The sequence below is a fragment of the Oncorhynchus clarkii genome, unplaced genomic scaffold, assembly GCF_045791955.1.
Source record: "Oncorhynchus clarkii lewisi isolate Uvic-CL-2024 unplaced genomic scaffold, UVic_Ocla_1.0 unplaced_contig_110_pilon_pilon, whole genome shotgun sequence".
NCBI classification, from domain to species: domain Eukaryota; kingdom Metazoa; phylum Chordata; class Actinopteri; order Salmoniformes; family Salmonidae; genus Oncorhynchus; species Oncorhynchus clarkii.
In genome coordinates this window covers 46,087-71,162 of record NW_027258026.1, presented here as the reverse complement: position 1 = coordinate 71,162, position 25,076 = coordinate 46,087, and the positions used below count along the sequence as shown (strand labels likewise).

Here is a 25,076-nt window from a genome sequence, read left to right as displayed (position 1 = left end):
AACTCTGACCACTGGTTATTAGTTATATTAGTTAATGTTCTATAAACTCTGACCACTGGTTATTAGTTAATATTATATAATCTCTGACCACTGGTTATTAGTTAATGTCCTATAAACTCTGACCACTGGTTATTAGTTAATGTTCTATAAACTCTGACCACTGGTTATTAGTTATATTAGTTAATGTTCTATAAACTCTGACCACTGGTTATTAGTTAATGTTCTGTAAACTCTGACCACTGGTTATTAGTTATATTAGTTAATGTTCTATAAACTCTGACCACTGGTTATTAGTTAATGTTATATAAACTCTGACCACTGGTTATTAGTTAATGTTCTATAAACTCTGACCACTGGTTATTAGTTATTGTCCTATAAACTCTGACCACTGTTTATTAGTTAATGTTCTGTAAACTCTGACCACTGGTTATTAGTTATATTGGTTAATGTTCTATAAACTCTGACCACTGGTTATTAGTTAATATTATATAATCTCTGACCACTGGTTATTAGTTAATGTCCTATAAACTCTGACCACTGGTTATTAGTTAATGTTCTATAAACTCTGACCACTGGTTATTAGTTATATTAGTTAATGTTCTATAAACTCTGACCACTGGTTATTAGTTAATGTTCTGTAAACTCTGACCACTGGTTATTAGTTATATTAGTTAATGTCCTAGAAACTCAGACCACTGGTTATTAGTTAATGTTCTATAAACTCTGACCACTGGTTATTAGTTAATGTCCTATAAACTCTGACCACTGGTTATTAGTTAATGTCCTATAAACTCTGGCCACTGGTTATTAGTTAATGTTCTATAAACTCTCACCACTGGTTATTAGTTAATGTTCTATAAACTCTGACCACTGGTTATTAGTTAATGTCCTATAAACTCTGACAACTGGTCATTAGTTATATTAGTTAATGTTCTATAAACTCTGACCACTGGTTATTAGTTAATATTCTATAAACTCTGACCACTGGTTATTAGTTATATTAGTTAATGTTATTTAAACTCTGACCACTGGTTATTAGTTAATGTTCTATAAACTCTGACCACTGGTTATTAGTTAATGTCCTATAAACTCTGACCACTGGTTATTAGTTAATATTATATAATCTCTGACCACTGGTTATTAGTTAATGTTCTATAAACTCTGACCACTGGTTATTAGTTAATGTTCTGTAAACTCTGACCACTGGTTATTAGTTATATTAGTTAATGTCCTAGAAACTCAGACCACTGGTTATTAGTTAATGTTCTATAAACTCTGACCACTGGTTATTAGTTAATGTCCTATAAACTCTGACCACTGGTTATTAGTTAATGTCCTATAAACTCTGGCCACTGGTTATTAGTTGATGTTCTATAAACTCTCACCACTGGTTATTAGTTAATGTTCTATAAACTCTGACCACTGGTTATTAGTTAATGTCCTATAAACTCTGACAACTGGTCATTAGTTATATTAGTTAATGTTCTATAAACTCTGACCACTGGTTATTAGTTAATATTCTATAAACTCTGACCACTGGTTATTAGTTATATTAGTTAATGTTATTTAAACTCTGACCACTGGTTATTAGTTAATGTTCTATAAACTCTGACCACTGGTTATTAGTTAATGTCCTATAAACTCTGACCACTGGTTATTAGTTAATGTTCTGTAAACTCTGACCACTGGTTATTAGTTATATTAGTTAATGTTCTATAAACTCTGACCACTGGTTATTAGTTAATATTATATAATCTCTGACCACTGGTTATTAGTTAATGTCCTATAAACTCTGACCACTGGTTATTAGTTAATGTTCTATAAACTCTGACCACTGGTTATTAGTTATATTAGTTAATGTTCTATAAACTCTGACCACTGGTTATTAGTTAATGTTCTGTAAACTCTGACCACTGGTTATTAGTTATATTAGTTAATGTTCTATAAACTCTGACCACTGGTTATTAGTTAATATTATATAATCTCTGACCACTGGTTATTAGTTAATGTCCTATAAACTCTGACCACTGGTTATTAGTTAATGTTCTATAAACTCTGACCACTGGTTATTAGTTATATTAGTTAATGTTCTATAAACTCTGACCACTGGTTATTAGTTAATGTCCTATAAACTCTGGCCACTGGTTATTAGTTAATGTTCTATAAACTCTCACCACTGGTTATTAGTTAATGTTCTATAAACTCTGACCACTGGTTATTAGTTAATGTCCTATAAACTCTGACCACTGGTTATTAGTTAATGTCCTATAAACTCTGGCCACTGGTTATTAGTTAATGTTCTATAAACTCTCACCACTGGTTATTAGTTAATGTTCTATAAACTCTGACCACTGGTTATTAGTTAATGTCCTATAAACTCTGACAACTGGTTATTAGTTATATTAGTTAATGTTCTATAAACTCTGACCACTGGTTATTAGTTAATATTCTATAAACTCTGACCACTGGTTATTAGTTAATGTCCTATAAACTCTGACCACTGGTTATTAGTTATATTAGTTAATGTTCTTTAAACTCTGACCACTGGTTATTAGTTAATGTTCTATAAACTCTGACCACTGGTTATTAGTTAATGTCCTATAAACTCTGACCACTGGTTATTAGTTAATGTTCTGTAAACTCTGACCACTGGTTATTAGTTATATTAGTTAATGTTCTATAAACTCTGACCACTGGTTATTAGTTAATATTATATAATCTCTGACCACTGGTTATTAGTTAATGTTCTATAAACTCTCACCACTGGTTATTAGTTAATGTTCTATAAACTCTGACCACTGGTTATTAGTTAATGTCCTATAAACTCTGACCACTGGTTATTAGTTAATGTCCTATAAACTCTGGCCACTGGTTATTAGTTAATGTTCTATAAACTCTCACCACTGGTTATTAGTTAATGTTCTATAAACTCTGACCACTGGTTATTAGTTAATGTCCTATAAACTCTGACAACTGGTTATTAGTTATATTAGTTAATGTTCTATAAACTCTGACCACTGGTTATTAGTTAATATTCTATAAACTCTGACCACTGGTTATTAGTTAATGTCCTATAAACTCTGACCACTGGTTATTAGTTATATTAGTTAATGTTCTTTAAACTCTGACCACTGGTTATTAGTTAATGTTCTATAAACTCTGACCACTGGTTATTAGTTAATGTCCTATAAACTCTGACCACTGGTTATTAGTTAATGTTCTGTAAACTCTGACCACTGGTTATTAGTTATATTAGTTAATGTTCTATAAACTCTGACCACTGGTTATTAGTTAATATTATATAATCTCTGACCACTGGTTATTAGTTAATGTCCTATAAACTCTGACCACTGGTTATTAGTTAATGTCCTATAAACTCTGACCACTGGTTATTAGTTCTATTAGTTAATGTCCTATAAACTCTGACCACTGGTTATTAGTTAATGTCCTTTAAACTCTGACCACTGGTTATTAGTTAATGTTATATAAACTCTGACCACTGGTTATTAGTTATATTAGTTAATGTCCTCTAAACTCTGACCACTGGTTATTAGTTAATGTCCTATAAACTCTGACCACTGGTTATTAGTTAATGTCCTATAAACTCTGACCACTGGTTATTAGTTATATTAGTTAATGTCCTATAAACTCTGTCCACTGGTTATTAGTTAATGTTCTTTAAACTCTCACCACTGGTTATTTGTTAATGTTCTATAAACTCTGACCACTGGTTATTAGTTATATTAGTTAATGTCCTATAAACTCTGACCACTGGTTATTAGTTAATGTTCTATAAACTCTGACCACTGGTTATTAGTTAATGTCCTATAAACTCTGACCACTGGTTATTAGTTAATGTCCTATAAACTCTGACAACTGGTTATTAGTTATATTAGTTAATGTTCTATAAACTCTGACCACTGGTTATTAGTTATATTAGTTAATGTCCTAGAAACTCAGACCACTGGTTATTAGTTAATATTCTATAAACTCTGACCACTGGTTATTAGTTATATTAGTTAATGTTATATAAACTCTGACCACTGGTTATTAGTTATATTAGTTAATGTCCTAGAAACTCAGACCACTGGTTATTAGTTAATGTCCTATAAACTCTGACCACTGGTTATTAGTTAATGTTCTGTAAACTCTGACCACTGGTTATTAGTTATATTAGTTAATGTTCTATAAACTCTGACCACTGGTTATTAGTTAATATTATATAATCTCTGACCACTGGTTATTAGTTAATGTCCTATAAACTCTGACCACTGGTTATTAGTTAATGTTCTATAAACTCTGACCACTGGTTATTAGTTATATTAGTTAATGTCCTATAAACTCTGACCACTGGTTATTAGTTAATGTTCTATAAACTCTGACCACTGGTTATTAGTTATATTAGTTAATGTCCTATAAACTCTGACCACTGGTTATTAGTTAATGTCCTATAAACTCTGACCACTGGTTATTAGTTAATGTCCTATAAACTCTGACCACTGGTTATTAGTTAATGTCCTATAAACTCTGACCACTGGTTATTAGTTAATGTTCTATAAACTCTGACCACTGGTTATTAGTTAATGTCCTATAAACTCTCACCACTGGTTATTAGTTAATGTTCTATAAACTCTGACCACTGGTTATTAGTTAATGTCCTATAAACTCTGACAACTGGTTATTAGTTATATTAGTTAATGTTCTATAAACTCTGACCACTGGTTATTAGTTAATATTCTATAAACTCTGACCACTGGTTATTAGTTAATGTCCTATAAACTCTGACCACTGGTTATTAGTTATATTAGTTAATGTTCTTTAAACTCTGACCACTGGTTATTAGTTAATGTTCTATAAACTCTGACCACTGGTTATTAGTTAATGTCCTATAAACTCTGACCACTGGTTATTAGTTAATGTTCTGTAAACTCTGACCACTGGTTATTAGTTATATTAGTTAATGTTCTATAAACTCTGACCACTGGTTATTAGTTAATATTATATAATCTCTGACCACTGGTTATTAGTTAATGTCCTATAAACTCTGACCACTGGTTATTAGTTAATGTCCTATAAACTCTGACCACTGGTTATTAGTTCTATTAGTTAATGTCCTATAAACTCTGACCACTGGTTATTAGTTAATGTCCTTTAAACTCTGACCACTGGTTATTAGTTAATGTCCTATAAACTCTGACCACTGGTTATTAGTTATATTAGTTAATGTCCTATAAACTCTGACCACTGGTTATTAGTTAATGTCCTATAAACTCTGACCACTGGTTATTAGTTAATGTCCTATAAACTCTGACCACTGGTTATTAGTTATATTAGTTAATGTCCTATAAACTCTGTCCACTGGTTATTAGTTAATGTTCTTTAAACTCTCACCACTGGTTATTAGTTAATGTTCTATAAACTCTGACCACTGGTTATTAGTTATATTAGTTAATGTCCTATAAACTCTGACCACTGGTTATTAGTTAATGTTCTATAAACTCTGACCACTGGTTATTAGTTAATGTCCTATAAACTCTGACCACTGGTTATTAGTTATATTAGTTAATGTTCTATAAACTCTGACCACTGGTTATTAGTTATATTAGTTAATGTCCTAGAAACTCAGACCACTGGTTATTAGTTAATATTCTATAAACTCTGACCACTGGTTATTAGTTATATTAGTTAATGTTATATAAACTCTGACCACTGGTTATTAGTTATATTAGTTAATGTCCTAGAAACTCAGACCACTGGTTATTAGTTAATGTCCTATAAACTCTGACCACTGGTTATTAGTTAATGTTCTGTAAACTCTGACCACTGGTTATTAGTTATATTAGTTAATGTTCTATAAACTCTGACCACTGGTTATTAGTTAATATTATATAATCTCTGACCACTGGTTATTAGTTAATGTCCTATAAACTCTGACCACTGGTTATTAGTTAATGTTCTATAAACTCTGACCACTGGTTATTAGTTATATTAGTTAATGTCCTATAAACTCTGACCACTGGTTATTAGTTAATGTTCTATAAACTCTGACCACTGGTTATTAGTTATATTAGTTAATGTCCTATAAACTCTGACCACTGGTTATTAGTTAATGTCCTATAAACTCTGACCACTGGTTATTAGTTAATGTCCTATAAACTCTGACCACTGGTTATTAGTTAATGTCCTATAAACTCTGACCACTGGTTATTAGTTAATGTCCTATAAACTCTGACCACTGGTTATTAGTTAATGTTCTATAAACTCTGACCACTGGTTATTAGTTAATGTCCTATAAACTCTGACCACTGGTTATTAGTTAATGTCCTATAAACTCTGTCCACTGGTTATTAGTTAATGTTCTATAAACTCTCACCACTGGTTATTAGTTATATTAGTTAATGTCCTATAAACTCTCACCACTGGTTATTAGTTCTATTAGTTAATGTCCTATAAACTCTCACCACTGGTTATTAGTTAATGTTTTACACCCTCAGTAGCTTGACTCTGTTTAGATGTTCTATTCCTTTATCTGTTCTGCATCTAGTTTTTGTTTGTTTGTCCACACTGCTGAATCTGTGTGATTTATCACCATTAGAGGAGGAGGGGGGGGGGGGGTTACTCAACAAGCCCATCTTTTATCCCCTCCTGCACATACTGTTGTTGTTTTACTGTTAAAAACTGTAGTTTTTACAACAGCCACTTTCCTCAGCATCTAGTTCCCCGATCAATATATTCATTGCCTGTGTATTTTGCAGTTACGTCATAGGAAGACTGTTTTATCATGTGGAGATTTAATTTACGTCTCTCTGTTTTTAACCAAATTTTATGTTTGTCTTTGGCAGGCGAGAGACCAGACTCTCACTCTGACCGTGGAAAGGGTCCTTCAGGGGAACGAGACCCAGAGACGCCCAAACCAGCGAGACCACACCACTGCTCCCAGTGTAATAAGAGTTTTAAGTGGTTATGTAAGCTGAAAAAGCACGAGAAAATACACACAGGAGAGAAGCCTTTCCAATGCTCCCAGTGTGGAAAGAGTTTTACCCAGTTAGGGACCCTGAAAAGGCATGAGAGAATACACACAGGAGAGAAGCCTTTCCAATGCTCCCAGTGTGGAAAGGGTTTTACACGATTAGGGAACCTGAAAAAGCATGAGGGAACCCACACAGGAGAGAACCCCTTACAATGCTCTCAGTGTGGAAAACGTTTTACCAAGTTAGGGAACCTGAAGGAGCATGAAAGGACACACACAGGGGAGAACTCTTACCGTTGCTCTCTGTGTGGAAAGGATTTTACCAAGTTAGGGAGCCTAAAAGTACATAAAAGAATACACACGGGAGAGAAACCTTTCCAGTGTTCTCAGTGTGGAAAAGGTTTTACACGGTTAGGGCATCTGAAGGAACATAAAAGAATACACACAGGAGAGAAACCTTTCCAATGCTCCCAGTGTGGAAAGGGTTTTACCTTGTTAGGGAACCTGAATATGCACGAAAAAACACACACGGGAGAAAAGCCTTACCAATGCTCCCAGTGTGGAAAGAGCTTTACACAGTTAGGGAACTTGAAGGAGCATGAAAAGACACATACAGGGGAGACATCTTACCATTGCTCTCTGTGTGGAAAGGATTTTACACGGTTAGGGAACCTGAAAAGGCATGAGAGAATACACGCGCTCTTTCCAACGCGCCCAGTGAGGAGCAGGACTTGGAACCGGTTCAGGGAACAGAACCTAAACCCGGAAAAGAGCAAAACATTTGAGGAACAGAAACAGAACCGATAACGAAAGTGATCTCTACCGTTCAAGAACAGAAGCGTTATTTTTGAAAAGCTTGGGAACCGGTTAATGTTATTTTAAAGTAATTGTGGAAATCTAACTTTTCAAAGTTCTTATTCTGTTAAAATCATACCCAAATAATGTCTTCTCGTATTTTATACACCTGTGAGCAAAAGGGTGTAACTGAAATAGCAAAATCCAATCATTGAAGTGATGTCCACATACATTTGACCATGTGGTGTATCTCATCAATGTTCCCGTCAGTATTATTCCACCATGTTAGAGAGAGAACACAGGTGCTGATTGTAAAACACTTTTGATGAATGCAAACATTTTTTTCTGAATATAAATAAAATGTGTAAGGCCATTAGTGAACGTTCATTATATACATCTATGTATTGTTACACCATGTAGGAGCAGTATAGACCTAGTCTGTTCATTATATACATCTATATGATGTATTGTTACACCATGTAGGAGCAGTATAGACCTAGTCTGTTCATTATATACATCTATATGATGTATTGTTACACCATGTAGGAGCAGTATAGACCTAGTCTGTTCATTATATACATCTATGTATTGTTACACCATGTAGGAGCAGTATAGACCTAGTCTGTTCATTATATACATCTACATGATGTATTGTTACACCATGTAGGAGCAGTATAGACCTAGTCTGTTCATTATATCAAATCAAATCAAATTTATTTATATAGCCCTTCGTACATCAGCTGATATCTCAAAGTGCTGTACAGAAACCCAGCCTAAAACCCCAAACAGCAAGCAATGCAGGTGTAGAAGCACGGTGGCTAGGAAAAACTCCCTAGAAAGGCCAAAACCTAGGAAGAAACCTAGAGAGGAACCAGGCTATGTGGGGTGGCCAGTCCTCTTCTGGCTGTGCCGGGTGGAGATTATAACAGAACATGGTCAAGATGTTCAAATGTTCATAAATGACCAGCATGGTCGAATAATAATAAGGCAGAACAGTTGAAACTGGAGCAGCAGCACAGTCAGGTGGACTGGGGACAGCAAGGAGTCATCATGTCAGGTATTCCTGGGGCATGGTCCTAGGGCTCAGGTCCTCCGAGAGAGAGAAAGAAAGAGAGAATTAGAGAGAGCATATGTGGGATGGCCAGTCCTCTTCTGGCTGTGCCGGGTGGAGATTATAACAGAACATGGCCAAGATGTTCAAATGTTCATAAATGACCAGCATGGTCGAATAATAATAAGGCAGAACAGTTGGAAGAAACTGGAGCAGCAGCACGGCCAGGTGGACTGGTGACAGCAAGGAGTCATCATGTCAGGTAGTCCTGGGGCATGGTCCTAGGGCTCAGGTCCTCCGAGAGAGAGAAAGAGAGAATTAGAGAACGCACACTTAAATTCACACAGGACACCGAATAGGACAGGAGAAGTACTCCAGATATAACAAACTGACCCTAGCCCCCCGACACATAAACTACTGCAGCATAAATACTGGAGGCTGAGACAGGAGGGGTCAGGAGAACAGTATAGATCTAGTCCGTTCATTATATACATCTACATGATGTACTGTTACACCATGTAGGAGCAGTATAGACCTAGTCTGTTACATGTAGGAGCAGTATAGACCTAGTCTGTTACATGTAGGAGCAGTATAGACCTAGTCTGTTACATGTAGGAGCAGTATAGACCTAGTCTGTTACATGTAGGAGCCGTATAGACCTAGTCTGTTACATGTAGGTGCAGTATAGACCTAGTCTGTTACATGTAGGAGCAGTATAGACCTAGTCTGTTACATGTAGGAGCAGTATAGACCTAGTCTGTTACATGTAGGAGCAGTATAGACCTAGTCTGTTACATGTAGGAGCCGTATAGACCTAGTCTGTTACATGTAGGAGCAGTATAGACCTAGTCTGTTACATGTAGGAGCAGTATAGACCTAGTCTGTTACATGTAGGAGCAGTATAGACCTAGTCTGTTACATGTAGGAGCCGTATAGACCTAGTCTGTTACATGTAGGTGCAGTATAGACCTAGTTGCTTATTTTGATGCTATCTGTTTGTTTAAATGGCTCAATAAGAAATTTAAATGCAGATCTGTAGTAGATGTTACATTTTATTTTATTCTCACTCATTAAAAATCTTCACCAATCAATCAACACTCTCTTCTCTTTGTACGTCTCAATACAATATTGTTAGCTATTTAGTTAAATAAACATTTTAACATTTTAAACAATTAAATGTCTTTCCCATCAACTTCCAGGTCAATAGCTTCAGCCCCACCACACACACACACACAATTCTTATTGACGTTGAGCTCCTTTTTTGATTCGTTCTAACATGCGCGCTATTTGCATGTGTAACGCCCACAAACTTCCTCGTCAAGAAAAAGTCTGCGATGGAGCTTTCTGAAAAGGAGAAACGAAACTGACACATCGTAATGACCAGGGATTAAAACAGGAGCAACTAGAAGCATTGTGAGCCTTCGTGTGAGGGGAGGATGTATTAGCGGTCTTACCAACGGGGGAAAAGACGAATTTACCAGCTAGCTATTTTAGCTCCACAGCAATAAAAGTTCCCGTCGGCCGTAGTGACCATAACATTGTGGTAATACAATAATTTATAAGAGATCTTACAAAATGTTTTCTCAGGACTTTTTTTGTTGTTGAAGATGTTCAACATGTATGTTGGTCTGATGTGTATCAGGATTGGAAGTTCAACATGTATGTTGGTCTGATGTGTATCAGGATTGGAAGTTCAACATGTATGTTGGTCTGATGTGTATCAGGAAGTGGAAGTTCAACATGTATGTTGGTCTGATGTGTACCAGGAAGTGGAAGTTCAACATGTATGTTGGTCTGATGTGTATCAGGAAGTGGAAGTTCAACATGTGTGTTGGTCTGATGTGTACCAGGAAGTGGAAGTTCAACATGTGTGTTGGTCTGATGTGTATCAGGAAGTGGAAGTTCAACATGTGTGTTGGTCTGATGTGTATCAGGAAGTGGAAGTTCAACATGTATGTTGGTCTGATGTGTATCAGGAAGTGGAAGTTCAACATGTATGTTGGTCTGATGTGTATCAGGAAGTGGAAGTTCAACATGTATGTTGGTCTGATGTGTATCAGGATTGGAAGTTCAACATGTATGTTGGTCTGATGTGTATCAGGATTGGAAGTTCAACATGTATGTTGGTCTGATGTGTATCAGGATTGGAAGTTCAACATGTATGTTGGTCTGATGTGTATCAGGATTGGAAGTTCAACATGTATGTTGGTCTGATGTGTATCAGGATTGGAAGTTCAACATGTATGTTGGTCTGATGTGTATCAGGATTGGAAGTTCAACATGTATGTTGGTCTGATGTGTATCAGGAAGTGGAAGTTCAACATGTGTGTTGGTCTGATGTGTATCAGGATTGGAAGTTCAACATGTATGTTGGTCTGATGTGTATCAGGAAGTGGAAGTTCAACATGTATGTTGGTCTGATGTGTACCAGGAAGTGGAAGTTCAACATGTATGTTGGTCTGATGTGTATCAGGAAGTGGAAGTTCAACATGTATGTTGGTCTGATGTGTATCAGGAAGTGGAAGTTCAACATGTGTGTTGGTCTGATGTGTACCAGGAAGTGGAAGTTCAACATGTGTGTTGGTCTGATGTGTACCAGGAAGTGGAAGTTCAACATGTGTGTTGGTCTGATGTGTATCAGGAAGTGGAAGTTCAACATGTGTGTTGGTCTGATGTGTACCAGGAAGTGGAAGTTCAACATGTGTGTTGGTCTGATGTGTATCAGGAAGTGGAAGTTCAACATGTGTGTTGGTCTGAAGTGTACCAGGAAGTGAATCCAGAAGCAGCACCGGAAGTATTTGATCAATTGTTGACGAGCTCCTGTTAAGAAATGAACAGTAAGAACTGCTGAAGCAGCTGTGTCCGCATGTGTTGGTTTTATATTATAGGCACAACACTTTAGTGAGGAAACAGCATGCGAATGGTCCATCAGCATCAAACACTTATTTTCTCTAGTTAGCAAAACACGCTCTAACTTAAAGTGTGCAGGTGCAGAGCCCCGGAGTGTGTCCAAGAGCCCTGATTGGTTGGAATGAATCAGTAACCCTGATGGAGTTTCCTTCCACTAAAGGCTTCAACTTAATCCTTCACCTCAGTAACCCTGATAGATTCCTTCCACTAAGGCTTCAACTTAATCCTTCACCTCAGTAACCCTGATAGTTTCCTTCCACTAAGACTTCAACTTAATCATTCACCTCAGTAACCCTGATAGTTTCCTTCCACTAAGGCTTCAACTTAATCATTCACCTCAGTAACCCTGATAGTTTCCTTCCACTAAGGCTTCAACTTAATCATTCACCTCAGTAACCCTGATAGAGTTTCCTTCCACTAAGGCTTCAACTTAATCCTTCACCTCAGTAACCCTGATGGAGTTCCTTCGACTAAGGCTTCAACTTAATCCTTCACCTCAGTAACCCTGATAGATTCCTTCCACTAAGACTTCAACTTAATCATTCACCTCAGTAACCCTGATAGTTTCCTTCCACTAAGGCTTCAACTTAATCATTCACCTCAGTAACCCTGATAGTTTCCTTCCACTAAGGCTTCAACTTAATCATTCACCTCAGTAACCCTGATAGAGTTTCCTTCCACTAAGGCTTCAACTTAATCATTCACCTCAGTAACCCTGATAGTTTCCTTCCACTAAGGCTTCAACTTAATCATTCACCTCAGTAACCCTGATAGTTTCCTTCGACTAAGGCTTCAACTTAATCCTTCACCTCAGTAACCCTGATAGTTTCCTTCCACTAAGGCTTCAACTTAATCATTCACCTCAGTAACCCTGATAGTTTCCTTCCACTAAGGCTTCAACTTAATCATTCACCTCAGTAACCCTGATAGAGTTTCCTTCCACTAAGGCTTCAACTTAATCCTTCACCTCAGTAACCCTGATGGAGTTCCTTCGACTAAGGCTTCAACTTAATCCTTCACCTCAGTAACCCTGATAGTTTCCTTCCACTAAGGCTTCAACTTAATCCTTCACCTCAGTAACTGTGACTGTATGGCACCCAAAAGGTGCCAAAAGAACTCTCTTGTGACATAAACAGACAGTCATGCAGCGAACCTCAAAAATACAGAGTTCACTCTTCCCACTGGGCACACCTTATGTTGAATAAATATGATTTGGATGTGATTTCATTCAAACTACATTAAATCAAATGTTTTTTCCCCCACCTTTACACACCAGACAGTATCAATCAAACTCCTTTTCAACCTGTGTTCTTTGCTTAGTTAGTCTGAGTCTGGGGCCGGCTCTAGGGGGTGGCATTGATTCCCCAGATAGAATTTGAATTTGTGCCCCTCCCTCCCCTCCTCCCCCAGTTTTGTTTCCCATAAACATAACAGATGGAATGTGAATAACCCTGTCTGGTTCTGACAATGTAGCGCTGGCGGTCCCGTCAGTAGAGCAGACCAGGACAGAGATGTTATATGCCAGGTGAGAACTCATAATCTAAGGAGCGGTGAAGTAGGGGGATGTAATAATGTAATATTTAGTACTTAAAATCCCAAAATGCATTCTGATTGGGCACCTAGCCATGCAATGTCATAAGGTACCGCATTCATTATCTTGTTTAGGAAGCTCATTGGATCCCAGGGAGGGTTTTTTTTTCTCACAGAAAGGGGAAAAGGTTGATCACTTTTTCAGACAGCTACAGCTAACAATAGGCTAGCTAGTAGCTACTAGCTTCGATATGTTTTTGGAAGCGGCGCGCTGAATAATTATAGCTAGTTGGCTAAGCTTTGGTCAGCATGGATAACCGAGAAATGGCTGGGCAAAAAACTGAGGAACACCATGTCGAGAGCGATACCAAACTCACCGACCAGCCTACAGGCCCGAACACCGAGTCTGAGGACCCTAGCAGTAATTGTAATTCAGGGGAATTCATAGTTGTCGAAAGTGTGAGATTTTATGCATATGGGGCGAAGGCAGTTGTCTTTAATAAGCACGTTCCTCTCTTGTTGCGTAGCAATAGAACGGCCTTTCTCTTCCTGTCACGACGTAGCGGAAATAAATGATCCATTTATCATTCCAGTCACAGGGAAGTTCTTCATACATTCAGCAGATAAAACCAATGATAGGAATGACTGGAAACGACTTTAATAAAAAATAAATTATGGTGCGCAGCCATCTTGGCCCTTCCAGCTATAAACAGCGTCTCTTCAAGCGTATGAACTCGGTAGCACAGACTAGATCCATATTTTAGTGTATTCTTTTACTTATTTCACCTTTTTTCAGGTGAACTTGAGAAATAATGCATTGTGGGGCGATATCCGGAAATAAGTTCATAAATATGTAATAACGCAAAAATAAGTTTGTACTTATAGTTAACCAGATCGTGACTACAATGAATTTACTACATCTTTAACCACACTGTGTTGTTACATTGGTGAGTAAAAACTCATGATTCCTACCCCCCGACCTCTTTGATTCAGGGTTAAATGCGGACATATTTCAGTTGAATGCATTCAGTTGTACTTGTAACTTGTCCGAAAATTAAATGTTTTTACTCATCTGCGTTCCCACTGTGATATCTTGCCCACTCCAGTCAGCAGATGGCGGTCTGGGAATTTAAGGCGATGCTGCTGGTGTGACGTATAATGTAATGGACGGAACTCGTCTTTCAACAGCAACAACAGCTAGTCAGACACCTCGGTAGCTTGTAGACAACAGAGACACACCAATAAAGCTCTTAGACGTTTTGTGGTATATTAGCCACTGTGTTGTAAACACATTTCTGTCGTCTAACGTTAGTTATACCATTTACTGTCACATTTACGTTGTTATTAGTCAGCTAGCTGGCTTGTTAAGCACTAGCCTAGCTAGCTAACATCTCCGACCATGAGTTCACTAAGCTACTCTCCTCCTGTTAAAGAAGAGGAGGTCTGCTGGACGGAGAAAGAAGCTCTCGTGAAAGAGGAGGAGGAAGAGAAGGATGGTACAATACAAAAACAAGTAGAGGGTGAGGCTGTTACTGTTAAAGAAGAAGAGAACGGCGTTTCAGTGAAAGAAGAGGAAGACGCGTTCAGAGTGAAAGAGGAGGAGGATGTTACAGTAAAAGAAGAGGAGGAAGAGAAAGAGGATGCAGTTTATGGAGTGAAAGAGGAGGAGGAGGAGATGGCTGTCACACTGAAAAAGGAGGAAGAAGAAGAGGAGGAAACTGGATATCTGGGCCCGGTTTCCCAAAGCCATCTTAAGGCATCCAATAGTTCTAATGATGAACTTAGTCATAAGATGCTTTTGGAAAACCGGGCCCTGATTAACACTAGTAAGTACTGTCTTAAAAACAGAGGTACAAACTCTGCAGTTGTTGAACTGATTTGTGTTGTTAAAGGGGAAGTCTGTAGTTGCTACATCCATATTTGGACTTTTAAATTATTTATTTATAGCCATGGATTCTTGAAGAATATAACACACGCCTCATGAGCTTAGTTCAACTGTTGTACCCCATCAGAACCCAAAATAAGCTTATTTTTTTACTCCAATGTTTAGAAACAATGTAAATCAACACTGTATATCCTCAACATGGTTAAAACTATAATGTTGATATCATGGATGGTCAGTCCTTGCATCCATAGGTCTGTCTATGAATTTGAGCGACTGTCAAGTCAACACCTTATAATGTCTGAACATCGTGACGAGGTCACTAGGTTGCTATAAAAGCTTTTGTCTATGAATTTGAGACTACTTACATTTCTCCATCCCTCATCTTATTACCAAAACAGTGGCGGAATGACAGCTTTGTTATTGTTTCAACTGCAGATTGATTGATGTGGGATTTAATCAGCAACAAAATGTCAGCCCTGAGCCCTGTTTTATTTCACCTTTTACCTTCAAACCAGTCTTGTCAGGCTTGTCAGGTCCACATGTACCTGTTGGTGAGAGACTTACCTTTCTACAGAGGGATCATATTATGTCCACATGTACGTGTTGGTGAGAGACTTACCTTTCTACAGAGGGATCATATTATTGTGTAGCTAAAAACTGTTCAGATGTTTTTGTGAGAAGTCTGATTTTCAGGATGTCTCATGGTCTGACAAACCCTGATGTATCTCTATCACTTTTCACTGCAGTTTAAACAACATGATCCTTACACAGGTGCACCTTGTGCTGGGGACAATAACTGGCCACTCTAAAATGTGCCATTTTGTCACACAACACAATGCCACAGATGTCTGAAGTTGAGGGAGCATGCAATTGGCATGCTGACTGCAGGAATGTCCACCAGAGCTGTTTTACAGAAAATGTAATGTTAATTTCTCTACCATAAGCCGCCTTCAATGTTTTTTAAAGAATTTGTCAGTACGTCCAACCGGCCTCACACTGCAGACCTCGAGTATGGCATCGTGTGAGTAAGCGGTTTGCTGATGTCAACGTTGTGAACAGAGTGCCTTATGGTGGCTGTGGGGTTATAGTATGGGCAGGCATAAGCTACGGAAAATGAACACAATTGCATTTTATTGATGGTAGTTTGAATGCACAGAGATACCGAGACGAGATCCTGAGGCCTTTAGTCGTGCCATTCATCCGTTGCCATCACCACTATTCCTGGACGCTGAAAATGTCCCAGTTCTTCCATGGCCTAGCATGCTGTTTCCTTACTAAAGTGTTGTGGATCGTGTACAACATCGTGTTCTAGTTCGCACCAATATCCAGCAAATTCGCACAGCCGTTGAAGAGGAGTGGGATAACATTTCACAGGCCACAATCAACAGCCTGATTAACTCTATGTAAAGGAGATGTGTCACGCTGCATGAGGCAAATGGTGGTCACACCAGATACTGACTTATTTTCTGATCCACTACCTTTTTTTTTTTTTAAAGGTATCTGTGCATATCTGTATTCCCAGTCATGTGAAATCCATAGATTAGGGCCTAATGATTTCCTTATACGAACTCTAACTCGGGAAAAAATCTTTGAAATTGTTGCATGTTGCGTTTATAGTTTCTGTTCAGTATAAAATCTTCACTCACCATTTTTGCTCCAGAGCTTATTATATTATATTATTATATTATTATATTATTATATTATATTATTATATTATATTATTATATTATATTATTATATTATTATATTATTATATTATTATATTATATTATTATATTATATTATTATATTATATTATTATATTATATTATTATATTATATTATTATATTATTATATTATATTATTATATTATTATATTATTATATTATTATATTATATTATTATATTATTATATTATATTATTATATTATATTATTATATTATATTATTATATTATTATATTATATTATTATATTATTATATTATATTATATTATTATTATTATTATATTATATTATTATATTATATTATATTATATTATATTATTATATTATATTATATTATTATATTATTATTATATTATTATATTATATTATTATATTATTATATTATATTATTATATTATTATATTATATTATTATATTATATTATTATATTATATTATTATATTATTATATTATATTATTATATTATATTATTATATTATATTATTATATTATTATATTATTATATTATTATTATATTATTATATTATATTATTATATTATATTATTATATTATTATATTATTATATTATTATATTATTATATTATATTATATTATTATATTATTATATTATATTATAATATTATTATATTATTATATTATTATATTATTATTATTATATTATATTATTATATTATTATATTATTATTATTATATTATTATATTATTATATTATTATATTCATAACTTGCAGCTTCCTCATTCGCAGGGAGGGGCCTATATTGCTGACTAAAAGTCTGCTTAGGGTTTCAGCAACTGTAATAACTTATGAATGCTAACGCTCCTTGACAAGCTAGTAGCCAAAGAGCATTTTACAGGTTGAAAAAGTATAAACCAGTTGATTTGAGACGATGGCAAAAAAATGTTGCTCCATGCAGATTTACTTCATCCTTAACGGTTTCTGTATTAGCAGGGACTACTTTTTTAACACAGAAAAGTGCCTATATTCTAGCCTAGAATCATCAATTTTACTACAAAAGTGAAAAAATAAGACAATGCGACTGTTGTTGATCACTGACTCATATTAAGACAATTGTCAAATAAGTTTATCAAAGCATTTAAATATTCATTACAGATGTAAATTGTTGTACAACATCATGGGCATCACATTTTTTGGGCGAAAAGAAACAGTTGACTTCTGCTGTTGTGGGCCTTTAACCATCTGTCTGACTTTGTTGTTCACACAGAAGAGAGACGAGACTACCGTGGGTCCTCTGGGGAGCCTCAACGACCTCATGATGCTGACGAAGCAGAGAAGAGTCTCTCCACATCAGAACGTCTGATAAAACACCGGCAGAGACTCACAGGGAAGAGAACTCACCACTGCTCTGACTGTGGGAAGAGTTACTCAAGATCTGATTCACTACAACTTCACCAGAGAATTCACACTGGAGACAATTCTCACTGCTGCTCTGACTGTGGGAAGAGATTCACCTCTTCAGCAGACCTTAAAAAACATTTGAGAATCCACACAGGAGAGAAACCTTATAGTTGTGATCAATGTGGGAAGAGTTTTACTAGATCAAGTAATCTGAAAGCACACCAGAGAACACACACCGCAGAGAAACCCCATAGCTGTGATCAATGTGGGAAGAGTTTTTCTTCGTCTAGCCATCTGACTACACACCAGAGAACACACACAGGAGAGAAACCTCATCACTGCTTTGACTGTGGAAAGAGTTACTCAAGATCAGATTCACTGAAAGTGCACCAGAGAATTCACACTGGGGAAAAACCTTATAGCTGTTTTCAATGTGGGAAGAGTTGTAATAACACAAACAGCCTGAAAACACACCAGAGAATTCACACTGGAGAAAAACCTTATAACTGTGATCAGTGTGGGAAGAGTTTTAATGATACAAGCAGCCTGAAAACACACCAGAGAATTCACACTGGAGATAAACCTTATAGCTGCTCTGACTGTGGGAAGAGCTTTTCAAAATCATCTACATTGCAATCACACCAGAGAATTCACACTGGAGAGAAACCTTATGGCTGCTCTGACTGTGGGAAGACCTTTTCAAAATTATATACATTACAATCACACCAGAGAATACACACAGGAGAGAAACCTTACAGCTGTGATCAATGTGGAAAGAGTTTTGTTACGTCTAGCCATCTGACTATACACCAGAGAACACACACAGGAGAGAAACCTCATAGCTGTGATCAATGTGGGAAGAGATACTCTGATAAAAGAGCTCTGATTAGACATCAGAAAGTACATACATGAAGGAGTTGTTTCATGATATCAATGAAATAATGTCACAATGTAGAATATTTTAACATTGTAGTAGGAGTATTTTAATGATGTCACAATGTAGAATATTTTAACATTGTAGTAGGAGTAGGAGAATTCTAATGATGTCACAATGTAGAAGCCTAAATGTTTGTCCCCTGATCTATTGATTTCAGCATGATATGGATATTAGCCTCATCAGGGGAAAAATCCAGGTTTTGAAAGAGTCCTATTTATGTGATTTAACAAAAAAAGTGTTGCATTAGCGACCCACTTGAATGAAAATGCAACACTTCAAAATGTAGCTAGCTGTTTTCTACAAATTGTCCTCTAACCAGGGATGTACACATTATTCCCAGATTCTGTGTGGTGTTTGAGCTGTTAGTTTTAACAGGACGTGCAACCTCTTCTCCCCCCTCTCGTGCAATTTATTTCCAAATGATATCGATATGAGTGATGACGAATAAGTGTTGCATTTCTCTTCGTTTTAGGGACCACTAAATGTAAATGCATCACTCCAACATGTAGCTGACTGTTTTCTGCAGATTATCTAACCAGTGAGGTAAAAGATATCTCCCATTTCCATTTTTAGTTGCGTTAGTTTCAACAGCAAGAAACAATCTGATTTCCCCCCTAATAGATATCAGTGATTTATTGTTAATTGACAAAACACGTGTTTTTGGTGTTTGTGTTAATAAGGTGTTTAAAAAAAATACAAGTAATATGTTTGTGTCGATAAAACGTTAAAACTGTTTTGACATTGGGGCTATCCCACCTAGTGTCATTGAAAAGAAGACTATGCCCGACGTCCAATCTACTTTCTGTTTTGGTTGAACGTTGAAAAAAACGTATTTTTCGAATCGTTTCAACGACTCCACTGAATCAACCTAATTTTAACGTTCTAGAAGTTTATGAACAATTTTATTAACAATCTTGCATCGCTCCTAGTATTTACACACACAGTATTTCTTTACAACATTCAATTGCTAATTGTCTTTATTAATTATTGCCAAAACATATTGACCAAAGGGATGTACATTCGGTTTTGATAATAATACATAAATGTAATGTAACATTTAGTAATCATAATTATTTATGCAACTAACTTACAATTTATTTTCGTATAATTATATTGTTTACTAACAATGTCGTAAATCAAGCTTATAGTTTGTGCCAGGAGTCATTACAACCTATTCTTACTATTTTAATCAATGGTCTTTCCTTAGAATCATCATTAGTCTTTCATTGTTTTTGTTATTCTTTGTTTGTTGTGTAGTAAATATTTCAGTTTTTATTTTCATTGCTTTATCATTTTCCTGTGAATCCATTGTGTTGAATCCATGTCTGAAATGTTCTATATAAATAAAGTTTGATTTGATTTTAACATATTGTAAAACAATGAACCCAGTGACTGACCAATCAATACAAATTAACCCAATGACCGACCAATCAAAACAGATTAACCCAATGACTGACCAATCAAAACAAATGAACCCAATGACTGACCAATCAATACAAATTAACCCAATGACCGGCCAATCAACAGACTAGCAAAACCAATGAACAAATATTTGCGAGAGTAACACATATCTTGGTCGATCTTACTATGAAAGACAGTATAAGCTCAGTATAACTTCCACTATGTCAAAATGGTGCATGTTATGTACGTTTATTATCACATTTCAACCAATCCAGTACATTTTGTACAAAACGTCAAAGGATTCTACTGCTGAAAACTGAAACAAACAAATGGATCAAACAGCAGGTCCTGGGACAGGGTAGCACGTCCTGTGAACAGGTCATAGCCGCAGGAAGAACAGTTGAAACTGGATCAGCAGCACATCAAGGTGGACTGGGGACAGCCAGGAGTTATCAGGCCAGATAGTCCCAACATATGGTCCTAGGGCTCAGGTCCTCCGAAAGAGAGATGGAAGAATTAGAGGGAGCATACTTAAGTTCACACAGGACACCAGATAAGACAGGAGAATTGTGTGACCTCTCACCTCTCTGGCTGTAGAAGTGTCCTTCCTAACCAGTCCCTCAACAGCTCTCTGACTGAGCTCCATCCTCACTGGGTCTTCAGAGGAGAGGAAGGCTGAGGAGGGATGGATCAATCATTCAACAAGTCAGTAATATAAAGAGAGTGTTGATCATCTCCCACCTATGGAGAGACCTTTATACTGTATCCAGGGTTGGGTAAGTTACTTTTTAAATGTAATCTGTTAGTTACGTAACTATTGGATTCCCCAAACTCAGTAATGTAATCTGATTACTTTTAGATTCCTTTCTCCTCAAGAGGTTCAACTTAGTACCACAGTCATAAAATCTATAACCTTTACCACACTGCTAACCCTAATGGCTAACTGCTAACCCTAATGGCTAACTGCTAACCCTAATGGCTAACTGCTAACCCTAATGCCTACCTTGTCCCGGACTTTACCTTAAATAACCCTAACCTTTACCACACTGCTAACCCTAATGGCTAACTAACCCTTACCTTAAATAACCTTAACCTTAACCATACTGCTAACCCTAATGCCTAACCCTAACCTTAACCACACTGCTAACCCTAATGCCTAACCCTAACCTTAACCATACTGCTAACCCTAATGCCTAACCCTAACCTTAACCACACCGTTAACCCTAATGCCTAACCCTAACCATAACCACACCGTTAACCCTAATGCCTAACCCTAACCTTAACCACACTGTTAACCCTAATGCCTAATCCTAACCTTAAATAACCCTAACCATACTACTAACCCTAATGCCTAACCCTAACCACACCGTTAACCCTAATGCCTAACCCTAACCTTAAATAACCCTAACCATACTACTAACCCTAATGATGGTTCTGGTCATGGTTGGGTTCCAACTGACCTTCAGACCCTCAGAAACCACCACTAGAATATTCACACAGAAGGCTGGTAGGGAGAATATTGCCTTTTTTAGTGAACCTTTTCTGTCTTACTGTTCTAGCATCTGAATCAGGGGTGATATGGGATATGATATATGTCCTGTCTAGGTCGGTGATAGGGTAGAATATTGAATCAGAGGTGATATGGGATATGATATATGTCCTGTCTAGGTCGGTGATAGGGTAGAATATTGAATCAGAGGTGATATGGGATATGATATATGTCCTGTCTAGGTCGGTGATAGGGTAGAATATTGAATCAGAGGTGATATGATATATGTCCTGTCTAGGTCAGTGATAGGGTAGAATATTGACTCAGAGGTGAGATGATATATGTCCTGTCCAGGTCGGTGATAGGGTAGAATATTGAATCAGAGGTGATATGGGATATGATATATGTCCTGTCCAGGTCGGTGATAGGGTAGAATATTGAATCAGAGGTGATATGGGATATGATATATGTCCTGTCTAGATCGGTGATAGGGTAGAATATTGAATCAGAGGTGATATGGGATATATGTCCTGTCTAGTTCGGTGATAGGGTAGAATATTGAATCAGAGGTGATATGGGATATGATATATGTCCTGTCTAGGTCGGTGATAGGGTAGAATATTGAATCAGAGGTGATATATATGTCCTGTCCAGGTCGGTGATAGGGTAGAATATTGAATCAGAGGTGATATGGGATATGATATACAGTGCCTTGCGAAAGTATTCGGCCCCCTTGAACTTTGCGACCTTTTGCCACATTTCAGGCTTCAAACATAAAGATATAAAACTGTATTTTTTTGTGAAGAATCAACAACAAGTGGGACACAATCATGAAGTGGAACGACATTTATTGGATATTTCAAACTTTTTTAACAAATCAAAAACTGAAAAATTGGGCGTGCAAAATTATTCAGCCCCCTTAAGTTAATACTTTGTAGCGCCACCTTTTGCTGCGATTACAGCTGTAAGTCGCTTGGGGTATGTCTCTATCAGTTTTGCACATCGAGAGACTGACATTTTTTTCCCATTCCTCCTTGCAAAACAGCTCGAGCTCAGTGAGGTTGGATGGAGAGCATTTGTGAACAGCAGTTTTCAGTTCTTTCCACAGATTCTCGATTGGATTCAGGTCTGGACTTTGACTTGGCCATTCTAACACCTGGATATGTTTATTTTTGAACCATTCCATTGTAGATTTTGCTTTATGTTTTGGATCATTGTCTTGTTGGAAGACAAATCTCCGTCCCAGTCTCAAGTCTTTTGCAGACTCCATCAGGTTTTCTTCCAGAATGGTCCTGTATTTGGCTCCATCCATCTTCCCATCAATTTTAACCATCTTCCCTGTCCCTGCTGAAGAAAAGCAGGCCCAAACCATGATGCTGCCACCACCATGTTTGACAGTGGGGATGGTGTGTTCAGCTGTGTTGCTTTTACGCCAAACATAACGTTTTGCATTGTTGCCAAAAAGTTCAATTTTGGTTTCATCTGACCAGAGCACCTTCTTCCACATGTTTGGTGTGTCTCCCAGGTGGCTTGTGGCAAACTTTAAACAACACTTTTTATGGATATCTTTAAGAAATGGCTTTCTTCTTGCCACTCTTCCATAAAGGCCAGATTTGTGCAATATACGACTGATTGTTGTCCTATGGACAGAGTCTCCCACCTCAGCTGTAGATCTCTGCAGTTCATCCAGAGTGATCATGGGCCTCTTGGCTGCATCTCTGATCAGTCTTCTCCTTGTATGAGCTGAAAGTTTAGAGGGACGGCCAGGTCTTGGTAGATTTGCAGTGGTCTGATACTCCTTCCATTTCAATATTATCGCTTGCACAGTGCTCCTTGGGATGTTTAAAGCTTGGGAAATCTTTTTGTATCCAAATCCGGCTTTAAACTTCTTCACAACAGTATCTCGGACCTGCCTGGTGTGTTCCTTGTTCTTCATGATGCTCTCTGCGCTTTTAACGGACCTCTGAGACTATCACAGTGCAGGTGCATTTATACGGAGACTTGATTACACACAGGTGGATTGTATTTATCATCATTAGTCATTTAGGTCAACATTGGATCATTCAGAGATCCTCACTGAACTTCTGGAGAGAGTTTGCTGCACTGAAAGTAAAGGGGCTGAATAATTTTGCACGCCCATATTTTCAGTTTTTGATTTGTTGAAAAAGTTTGAAATATCCAATAAATGTCGTTCCACTTCATGATTGTGTCCCACTTGTTGTTGATTCTTCACAAAAAAATACAGTTTTATATCTTTATGTTTGAAGCCTGAAATGTGGCAAAAGGTCGCAAAGTTCAAGGGGGCCGAATATTTTCGCAAGGCACTGTATGTCCTGTCTAGGTCGGTGATAGGGTAGAATATTGAATCAGAGGTTATATGGGATATGATATATGTCCTGTCTAGGTCAGTTCTACATCTACACATACAGTTTAAATGTCACAAATAAACTGCTTTTCACAGCTGTTCCCTAACATTAAAACAAATTATACATTTTCACATAGGATTCAAGATGTTTTTAAAATCACAACGTTACAGTATGTTTTATTATGTAGGCTACCCAGCATTCTCTGCTTAAGCCTTTGCTTAAGGACGTAGTTGTGAATGCGGCCGTTTATAGTGTGTCGGTTGGTGGGGTTTTTGTTATTGTCATATTTCATCAACATTTAGTCGTCGATGTTACATTCTTTGCAAATGAAGCACATTTCCCCTCATACACTCACCGGGTTTTATCAATGGCTGAGCTTACACTTACCGGGTATTATCAATGGCTGAGCGTACACTTACCGGGTATTATCAATGGCTGAGCGTACACTTACCGGGTATTATCAATGGCTGAGCGTACACTTACCGGGTATTATCAATGGCTGAGCGTACACTTACCGGGTATTATCAATGGCTGAGCGTACACTTACCGGGTATCATCAATGGCTGAGCGTACACTTACCGGGTATTATCAATGGCTGAGCGTACACTTACCGGGTATTATCAATGGCTGAGCGTACACTTACCGGGTATCATCAATGGCTGAGCGTACACTTACCG

The 25,076-nt window shown here is 37.1% G+C and overlaps 1 protein-coding gene across 1 annotated transcript in view; it reads left to right on the top strand.

The window, feature by feature from the left end:
- LOC139394563 (zinc finger protein 420-like) overlaps positions 1-19,118 on the top strand; it is a 29,441-nt gene extending 10,323 nt beyond the window's left edge. The window contains exons 2-6 of the mRNA XM_071142659.1: positions 6,843-7,774; positions 10,500-10,852; positions 11,206-11,563; positions 14,641-15,082; positions 18,073-19,118. Of these exons, the coding sequence (XP_070998760.1) occupies positions 6,843-7,774; positions 10,500-10,852; positions 11,206-11,563; positions 14,641-15,082; positions 18,073-19,118 (3,131 nt within the window). The remainder of the gene's footprint in view (positions 1-6,842; positions 7,775-10,499; positions 10,853-11,205; positions 11,564-14,640; positions 15,083-18,072) is intronic.
- Positions 19,119-25,076: the final 5,958 nt, after the last annotated feature.